The sequence below is a fragment of the Barbus barbus genome (genome assembly GCF_936440315.1).
Source record: "Barbus barbus genome assembly, chromosome: 17".
Classification (NCBI taxonomy): domain Eukaryota; kingdom Metazoa; phylum Chordata; class Actinopteri; order Cypriniformes; family Cyprinidae; genus Barbus; species Barbus barbus.
Window position 1 is genome coordinate 525,001 of NC_136745.1, and position 10,000 is coordinate 535,000.

General features: G+C 41.7%; 1 protein-coding gene across 4 annotated transcripts in view; it reads right to left on the minus strand.

Moving 5' to 3' along the window:
- The window catches only part of LOC306883729 (mitogen-activated protein kinase kinase kinase kinase 4), a 65,061-nt gene that overhangs the window by 26,732 nt on the left and 28,329 nt on the right, over positions 1 to 10,000 (minus strand). The window contains exons 15-23 of one of the 4 annotated variants that reach the window (XM_079439151.1): positions 9,401 to 9,460; positions 9,165 to 9,311; positions 8,251 to 8,370; positions 7,083 to 7,144; positions 6,937 to 6,995; positions 6,794 to 6,858; positions 6,054 to 6,139; positions 599 to 689; positions 356 to 478 (exon numbers count right to left, since the gene is read on the minus strand). In XM_079439151.1, coding sequence (XP_079295277.1) covers positions 356 to 478; positions 599 to 689; positions 6,054 to 6,139; positions 6,794 to 6,858; positions 6,937 to 6,995; positions 7,083 to 7,144; positions 8,251 to 8,370; positions 9,165 to 9,311; positions 9,401 to 9,460 — 813 coding nt within the window. Of the gene's footprint in view, positions 1 to 355; positions 479 to 598; positions 690 to 6,053; positions 6,140 to 6,793; positions 6,859 to 6,936; positions 6,996 to 7,082; positions 7,145 to 8,250; positions 8,371 to 9,164; positions 9,312 to 9,400; positions 9,464 to 10,000 lie in introns of all 4 variants that reach the window. The other 3 variants (XM_079439152.1, XM_079439150.1, XM_079439153.1) reach the window with 3 other exon arrangements.

Below are 10,000 nucleotides of genomic sequence, written 5' to 3' on the forward strand. Positions count from 1 at the left end.
GTGCGACTGTGTGTGTGAGTGTGCGTGCCTGTGTCTGTCTGTGTGTGTGTGCGTGCCTGTGTGCATGTGTGTCCGTGTGTGTGTCTGTCTGTCTGTGTGTGTGTGGGCCTGTGTGTGCGTGTCTGCGTGTGACTGTGTGTGTGAGTGTGCGTGCCTGTGTGTGTGTGTGTGCCTGTGTGCGTGCGTGTGTGTGTGTGTGTGTGTGTGTGTGCGTGCCTGTGTCTGTCTGTGTGCATGTGTGCGTGCCTGTGTCTGTCTGTGTGAGTGTGCGACTGTGTGTGTGAGTGTGCGTGCCTGTGTCTGTCTGTGTGTGTGTGCCTGTGTGTGTGAGTGTGATTAGAGAGAACAGTCGTACGTGGAGAGCGTTCTGCTGATGCGAGGGGCTCTTGTGCAGCAGGTCGGGCAGAAAGCAGCTGTCGCTGGACTGTGGTCCTGAAGGCCTCTGATGGACGCTATGTGTTGGCTTTGCTGCACTCTGCTGGAGAAACACCAACATCTCACATCACATCTCTGAAACACTGCACTAACTACACAACAGCACTATCACACACTCCTCAACTGCTGTAAACACAGATGAATGCAGGGTCTGAGCCTTCACCTGCTGCTGTTTAACGCTGTCATGAGGCTGGAGAACGATCTCATCTGACTGTTCTCTGGATAACAGCGGCCTGCCATTGCTCAGCGGAGACCTGGAAAATGACCGTCAGATCGGTTTTAATGACACCAAAGAAAACACTCGCTCCTTCAGACCACGAGCAGGGCAGCAAAGACAGACTACAGCACAATGACCTAAATCTTATAAATCTTTGCTAACAATGTGCATGTGAAGCAGCTCCAGGTTGTCTTGATTTTCACATTTGTGTAATTCTGACCAGATTTCGCTGCTATTAAACAAATCTAATAACATGTGGAGATGATGGCATGAGGAATGAGAATCATAACACAAATTGTCCTTCAGGTTTCTATCAACATACAGGCTTTACCCTTACAAAAAATATATATACTGTACATCCAGTTCATTTTATGAAGTAAATTATATATTCCAAGTATGCAGCAGGAATAGTGAGATCAGTGTGCTAGTATACTTATATGTGTGCTACTTCAAAACATATTGGGACTAAACTGGCCCTCTTTTAGTCAACTTTGACTGCATAACTAGTTCACATCTGAGTGAATGTAAAAGTATGTTATTAGTTTACTAGCCTACTCTTTAACATATGAAAGACACATTGATGGCTCTTTGAATGCTTTCAGTAAACTACTAGTTCAATAGCTTTTATGCTGCAGGTATAATTACACGCTTTCCTTAAGTGACCTTAACATCATACTTACAGTTTACTATTTAAATATTATGTTTGCAATCCAAGTATACAACCAGCTTCCTATTGAAGTACTCGTTTGGTTTGTGTAGACCCTCATCTGTTATAATACCCTCCCACAGAGAAGAAGAAGACTGTCATGAATCTTCATCTGTTCAGATCCACCTTGTTATAAATCAATCTTGTCAATTTGATTTAATTTCTTAAATATGTGGGTATATAGTATTTATAGAGTTGTAACTTTTAGTTTTAGTTACTTTTTCTTATTTGTAAGTCGCTTTGGACAAAAGCGTAAATGACAAAAGTAAAGTAAGTAAGTAAATAAACTTAAACTGAGTTTCAAAATAGTATGTAAAATGCAGAAATACTACCTTAAAGAGGCCAGTATGTGAGAAAGGTGTTTATTAGGCTACTCTATCAAAACAGTAAATGACTACAAGCCAAATAATTAACTGTACAAATATACTTTGACTTCTGTATATTTGTCAGTATAAGGCAAGTATAGTTAACCGTATATTGTAACTGATAAGTGCATGAAACTTAAAGTATACTTTCTTATTTTTAGTTCAAAAGATCTAAAGTTCATATCTGTCAAAACAATCCCAATGCGATGGTTTGGATACGGAAGTAAAGATGTGTGTTAGAGACGGAGGCGCTGTGACGTCTTCACTGCCGTCATCAGAGCCACGAGGAACCCTGGCCATATGTGTGCTTTCACATTCACTTCCATCACATCAGCATTACTCTGCCATCAGAGCGTCAGCCGGCGTGGAACAGCACCACAGAGGGCTCCTTTTTAGGTCAACTGTCTCTTTAATTTTCAAACTTTAATTTTGCTGAAGTACAACTAAAGACATACTTAGTATATTTGATTGTGCTATTGCACAGTATACTTTAGGTACACTTGAAATATCTTGCATTTAAAGGGCGATATTATTCAAAGATCATACAATCCTCATCAAAAGCGACATTAAACACATTTTAGGCTTATTAATAAGAAATGTGCATTGTGCAGAAGTAATATTCCAAATAAAGTTTCATTAAAATTTTTATATCAGTAAGTCTCGAGTTATCTGTCAGTAAATATGTTGTATATATGTAGATTTGAACTATACTTAGTATGAAATAAATGTATTTGAAATATATTACTTTTTTACTATATTATTATTATTATTATTATTACTCCTCTTCGTCCCCTATGGGATATAAGGACTACATACACTATAAGCACTCTCCATTGCATTCGGTCCCTGGCAGCATGTTGGGCCTCTCCCCATGACAGAGTCATCTGTTTCAGCTCTTGTGTCACAGTTCTGCACCAGGTGCTTTTGGGTCTCCCAGGTCTTCTTTTGCCAGGTGGTGTCCATCTTAAGGCGATTTTTGTGATGCGGTCCTGTTCCATTCTCAACACATGTCCCAGCCATCTCAGACGTCTATGCGTAATCTCCTTAATCATACTCCAACTTCCCGTTTTCTCATACAGTTCATTGTTGGAGATCTTATTAGGCCAAAAAATCTGGCATATTCGTCGGAGGCATCCATTATGGAACACTTCCATTCTCTTCATGTCTGTTTTGACAGCTCGCCAGCTCTCAGAACCGTACAGGATTTTACATTGCTGTTATATAGGAGCATCTTCGTTTTAAGGCTGTATTGTTTTGATCTCCAGATAGGCCAGAGTTGGGAGAAGGCACCCTGAGCCTTTCCAAGTGTTGTTTTAATATCTTTAGATGCCCCGCTGTCCTTACTGATAAAACACAGATAGGTGACATCTTCCACAAACTCAAGTGGTTCATCATTAACAAGTATGGGTGCTGTGGGGACGGAGTTGACACACATCACTTGTGTTTTGGAAGTATTGACACTGAGCCTAACTTGTCTAGCAAAGTTGTTCAGCCTATCAGTCTTAACCTGCATGTCGTACCGGTTGGTTGATAGGAGAGCAAGATCATCAGCGAAGTCAAGATCTTCCAGCTGGGAGAACACTGGATGCCTCTGGGTCTGTCTGCTGTAGTGTTGGTTGTAATCCAGTCTATGGCGACCAGGAAGAGGATAGGGGAGATAATGCATCCCTGTCTCACTCCGGACTGTACGGGAAACCACTCAGAGAGGTCGTTTCCCGTGATGACACTACACTCAAAATGTTGAAAGTTTTTATGATTGAGATGATGTTTGATGGTATTCCATAGGAGTGCAGTATCTTCCGTGGTGTTTCGGTGGACACTGTCGAAGGCCTTCCTGAAGTCCATGAAACTGATGTAAAGGGGTGTATTCCATTCTAAAGATTGCTCTATGATGTTACGCAGAGCAAAAATCTGGTCCATACATCCTCTTCCCTTCCTGAAGCCTGCTTGCTCCCGTCTAATCCTGGTGTGGCTGTCTCCATCCGGTTAAGAAGGACTCTGCAAAACACCTTGCTTGGAATAAATAGAAGGGTGATTCCACGCCAGTTGTCGCAGTTCTTAATGTTGCCTATCATAGGGACTTTGACAATAAGACCTTTGGACCAGTCTTCAGGGATGGTATCACTGTTCCAAATGTCTTGGAATAGGTCCGTCAGCACTCGTGTAGATGTTAGAATGTCGGCCTTGAGCATCTCAGCATAAATAGCATCAATGCCACATGCCTTACCGCTTTTCAGGGTTTGGATTGCAACTTTAACCTCAACAGAGTCAGGGGGGTTGGTGTTGATTTCCAGGATATCGTTAGTTGTTGTAATGTTGGCTAATTGTTCTGGCTCAGGGAGATTGAGTACTTTGTGGAAGTGTTGAACCCATCTGGCTGCTTGTTCACTCTCTGATGTGCATATGTTGCCATTCTTATCCATAACATGGGTAGTTTGGTTTGTACATTTGCTGCAGAGTCGCTTTGTGATTTTGTACACTATGCCCAGCTTTCCATAGGCTGCAGCTTTCTCGGCTTCACATGCCAGATGTTCAACAAAGACCCTTTTGTCTCTCATAGCACTCCTCTTCACCTCTCTGTCCTTGTTTTTATAGGACATTTTGGTTTTCTCAAGGAGTCGTTGGGACTTGGAGTTCAGCATCTTAGCCTTCAGGTGCTTCCTCTCTTCAACTTTCTGCCATGTGCTAGCTGATATCCATTCTTTGGCCCCTTTCTGTTTAAAGCCCAGTATCTTTTGTGCTGTTTCAGAGTATATGTTCTTGATAGCATTCCATTTGCTGTTTATGGTGGGTTCTTCTTCCATTTCAGAGGAGGTCTCTGTCATGCTGAAACGGTTTCTAAGTTCCAAAACAAATTCCTTGTTTTCCTTTGGATACTGGAGTTTTGCAATGTCCAGTTTCTTCTGCCAATGGCCTTGAGGGAATGACATCTTCAACTTGAGTTTAATGGTGGCAGCAATTAGGTAGTGGTCGCCATAGGCATCTGCTCCCCGGTAAGCTCTAACATCTTGCAGTGACCTGCGCCATTTACCATTAATGATGATGTGGTCGATTTGGTTGATGGTCCTACCATCAGGTGACTGCCATGTGAGCTTGTGGATGTTCTTGTGTGGGAAGATGGTACCTCCGATGACCAGGCTGTTGTTCGTGCAGAAATCAACAAGGCGTTCACCATTGTTGTTTCTTTCACCACATCCATATCTGCCCATTGCCCTCTCGTTGTTGGAATTGTCAGATCCCACTTTGGCATTCATGTCACCAGTTAGAAGAACATCGTGTTGGGGTACCTTTGAAACCACCATTTGCAGTTGTTAATACCAGTCTTCTTTGACCTCCTCCTCAGCCTCGTTGGTTGGGCATAGCACTGTAAGATGGTGAGTTTACAAAACTTTGAGTTGAGGCGTACTCGGATCAGCCTTTCACTTACTGGTTCCCACTCCAGCAAGGTTTTTGCCTTTTCTTTGGAGATTAAGATGGCTACACCATGTATATGGATGTTTTCGTGTCCAGAATGGAGGATGACAGACCCATCATGTAGGACTTGACAACCGGAGCTGGTCCAGTGACTCTCACTTATCCCCAGGATGTCCAGGTGATACCTTTTCATCTCACTGAGGACTTGTGCTGTCTTGGTAGTCTCAAATATTCCATGACGTTCCATGCGCCAATGCAGATCTTGGTTTTAGGACCTAGTAGGCCCTCTTTCGTACTCCTGACTTCCTTTCGGATTTCATCAGAGGTGGTCATACTGCCATCCAAAGAGTTTGGGTGGTCAGGGTCTACTATGGCCTGATGTCGGTAGGATTTCTCATTGTAGTTTCAGTAACAATAGGTTTTTTACGTGGTGGCGTTGTTAGCGCCACGCACAACCCCCAACCTGGAGGACCAGGTGCTGCCTTTCGTCTCTCTCCTCACCTTACTTTTTTACTAGGGTATATTTTAAGTAACCACAAAATCCACAACGCTGTCAATCAGGGGGAAGTCGTGGCCTAATGGATAGAGAGTTGGACTCGTAATCCAAAGGTTGTGGGTTCGAGTCTCGGTCCGGCAGGGATTGTAGGTGGGGGGAGTGAATGTCCAGCGCTCTCTCCACCCTCAATACCACGACTGAGGTGCCCTTGAGCAAGACACCGAACCCCCAACTGCTCCCCGGGCGCCGCAGCATAAATGCTGCCCACTGCTCCGGGTGTATGTTCACGGTGTGTGAACACTTGGATGGGTTAAATGCAGAACACAAATTCCGAGTATGGGTCACCATACTTGGCTACACACCCCTTTCCTTTCCCCTTTTTAACCGTGTGTGATTAACTTCAGCAGGAGGAGAGATTACCTGGTCATCTCGTCATCTTCATCACTGGAGGAAGAATATTCTGCGAGCTTCATTAACGGACTGAATGGAGACTTCATTCCCAAACCCTTGAGGAGGAAAACAGCTTGAGATTAAAGGCCAGCACTCTATTGATGTTAGTCATGTGCTCTATACAGTCAAAGCTAAACTTATTCAGACACCTTCAACTAGGGATGCACGATATTAGATTTTTGCAGATATCCGATATGCCGATATTTTTCAACTAATTTTGGCCGATACCGATATATTTCCTTTTGTTTGAAAACAACACCAAATCTCTCCTGTGCAGAAATTATAAGCAAAATATTTTTTTCAATCAAGTTTTTTTGACAATACATGGAAGCTTTGAAAATAACTATAAATAAACTATATATCAATTGCTTCATTTTGTTCAGTCTGTTGTATAAAAAGATCACATTAGCAATTAAAGAAAAAACACTTGAGCAAAACATGCTCAGGTCAAAGTGTCTGAATAATTTTTGATCCCAAATTTTACTGCTAGTCCACCGTATGAAGAATTTTTGGGTGTAATATGTCACAGTTCATTTTATTTTGATATCCTCACTTACATAAATGAACTATAGAGTCCTGCACCCACTAATAAAAAATATCAAAAAATTATATCTGGTGTCTGATTAATTTTTGGTTTGACTGTATATTTGATATGGAAAATAAAGTGGTAAAAGCGGAGGAGAAATCAGCTGCTTCGGGATCAGATCTACCTGGTTCTGCGGTGAGGTCTGAGAGTTTCTGTTGGGATGAGCTGGACTGTCCAGCATACAGTGACCTGCACAAACAAGAGCGTCTGCATGACGCACACAAACACACATCTGAACACCTGAGCTGATTCTGAGGGATCTCAGACCTGACTGTGAGCTGCTGCAGCTGGAGCTGAAGGACATCTTCACCGATGGACCATCGCCACTGAACACATGAAGAAACAAACACACTGAGCTTCTCCCCTGAGGATCATGAGACGAGTAACTCTGTTAACAGCAGTGATCGGCTCACCTGGACCCGTATCTGTGAGGGCTCACTGCGTCCTTGAACTTCGACGTTGTGCGCTCTGGAATCTTGAGACAATGTTTGTAAAAATCAAGAGATTATCATTCATTCTTGTTACAGTTTTTACATGTGCGTGTTTGTGTATGCATGGCTTATGTAGGTGTTGCATTTTAATGCTTTTTTTAGCCTATCCAGTTATACCCACAGGATGCAGCGCTGCTGCGTTGTTCATTCAAAATATTGTAGAAAAAGAGAACATCAATGCGGAGAAGATGTTGTTTACGTCAAAACTGAAACCAAGCTGTTCACACAGAACGCATATTTTCTAGAAGGACATCTATCAGCATTGCACTCGCATCTTTCACAAGAGATTAATGTAAGTTCAACTTTTAAAAACATGTCTCGAGGCTTTATGCCGGTTTTTCTCCCACCGCATCTCATGTTTTTAAATAGAAAAAGTACTCTTTGTAATTGGTTTTTGATCCGTTGTATTAAACTATACATGCATACATGATGCTGTTTTGTTTCTAATTGTTTAAGCAACTTAATTATATATATGGCTTATAAACATTACTTTAAATATTAAATATTACTATACTTTTTTCAAAGATAGTCATGTTATTTTATTGCTTTGAATAAATGGTCATTAGTAATATTTAGTTCGATGTACCCTCTCGTGGCCTCAGGAGAGAAGCAAAAAGCTTTTTTCCCCTAACAGAAATGATGATATTGATAATATTTAAGTACAAAATCTGAATGTAGTTTTTCAGCCATTTTGACAGCCCTATTATTTCTTGGCATTGGCTCATAAAGCTGATTATTCTTCCCTGTTCTCTTCACTGAATGCCTTTGACCTACATTCTGGGTTTCTGTGGCATGCTCACATTTATTTGTGTGTGCTAACCGTTCATCTGTTGTGAATGTGTGTGTCACATTAGAGGAAGGAAGGAAGGCACTCCCTCGGGGAGGGGAAGCTGTTTCGACCGCACTTTTAGCAGCTGCCACCTATACAGATGTTCCTGACACAGCGAAACACTCAGTCATGACTTAGTTGTTCTCAGCTGAGGATGACTCTGATATTTTCTCTGAATACTGTAATATGAAGGAATGCTGTGATCAAGAGTGTTGTATGATAGAGTCTCCGAGTGTGAACAGAAGGGTCATGGTGACAGACCTTGGGCGGCTGCTCGTCAGGGCTGAAGAAGACTTCATCGAGCGCTGGAGACAGAGGAGACGAGACGTCCGTCATGGAGCTGCTGTGCTGAAGCTCTCGACCGGGACACACGCTCATGCTCTGAAATCACACAGATCAACACAGATCAACACACACATTCAGAAGGATCCTACATGCTTGTTTATGTAATTATAGCTGGAATCAGACAGTCTGGCCTTTGTAAAGCTCTGTAAATGTGTTTGTTCATGCTATGTATGCATGTGTAAATCATACATACGGATTAATTAATACGCATCAGACTCAGTGTGCAAGGTTTCTGTGAGTGACAAATGTTTAGGATTACGAATACGTAAAAACATGTGCAGAGACCTTTAATCATTGTCAAACATGAAAAGCAGGCAGGGGTAATATTACACTCAACACTGATTACTGTCATTATCAAAATCCTTCATCACTTGAATTAAGATTATAATCATTTCATTTTAAAGCACAGCCACCACAAAATCAGACTGACTTTGAGATCATTCTGAGGTTAAATACAGATTTAAAACCATAACAAGAAACAGTTTAGTAGCTATGATGTTTTTTTATGATAGGAAACACTGGCATCTAACGGGAAAACACTGTTTATATATGCTTTATTTACATTTTTTTTAATTAACTAAGAAGTCCGTATGTGTGGAAAAAATATAGATGTAACCTCCTTATAATCGTTACCATTTTCATAAGTAGCTAATTATTTACACATTTTTTATCAGTAACTGTAACAGATTACAATTAGATTTCTTTTGTAATTAAATGATGTAACTTAGTTCCATGTAACTAGTTTCTCCCAGCACTGTTCGTCCTACAGGAGAAGAGCTACAGTGTGTTTCAGAGCATTAGAGCAGAGATGTGATCGGATCGGATCGTACCGGCGGTTTGGCCGCTCTCTGCAGCGCTGGAGTACACGGACTGGAGCTGCTCCCTGACCCCAGACGACACTGGACATGAGGAATCCTCACCACTATATTGTTCAGATTGACCAGATGAGCCTCCAGAGACTCCAGTTTACCTGCCAGCTGCACGCCAGAGTTTCACATCATCATCATCATCATCATCATCACAAACAGATGCTTTACGCTACATGCGTGACATGAGTGTGTTTTACCCCGTCGTGCCGTGTGTCTCGAGGCTGGTCTCCGGGAAGAGTGCACTGGGCTCTCCGGCTCTGCTGGACATCAGCACAACATCAGCACCAAACAAACCCTGACCGCTCAGTGCATCAGCCAGACCCGGATCCACAATCACATCACCGAGGGCGCTGCTTGAATCAGTGAGGGGGCTGGAACCTATTTATATTAAGGTTACAGCACCCTCACTAATATATATCTATATTTGAGTTCAGATGCAAAAGTGTCTAAGTGCCATCTTAAATGAGCATTTTCATCATGCTTCTGTGTTTAGGTTCAATAATATTACTCTAATGGCAATGTATAGGTCTTTTTCTATGCAATTAGAGTGAAATAAATGAACATAAATACAGGAGCCTGATAAAAATGCTCATTTTAGAAGAAAATTTCAGATGGCACTTAGAGGTTTTGCATCTGAACTCTTCATATATATATATATATATATATAAATTATTTGTGCTGTCTATTGTTATGGTGCAAATAACGCTTCCTTTATAATCACTCAAAAATCTGTCAGTCATTTCATTGCGATCTCACAGTTATGTGATAATCAGTTAAATTCTCAACGCTGCACAATA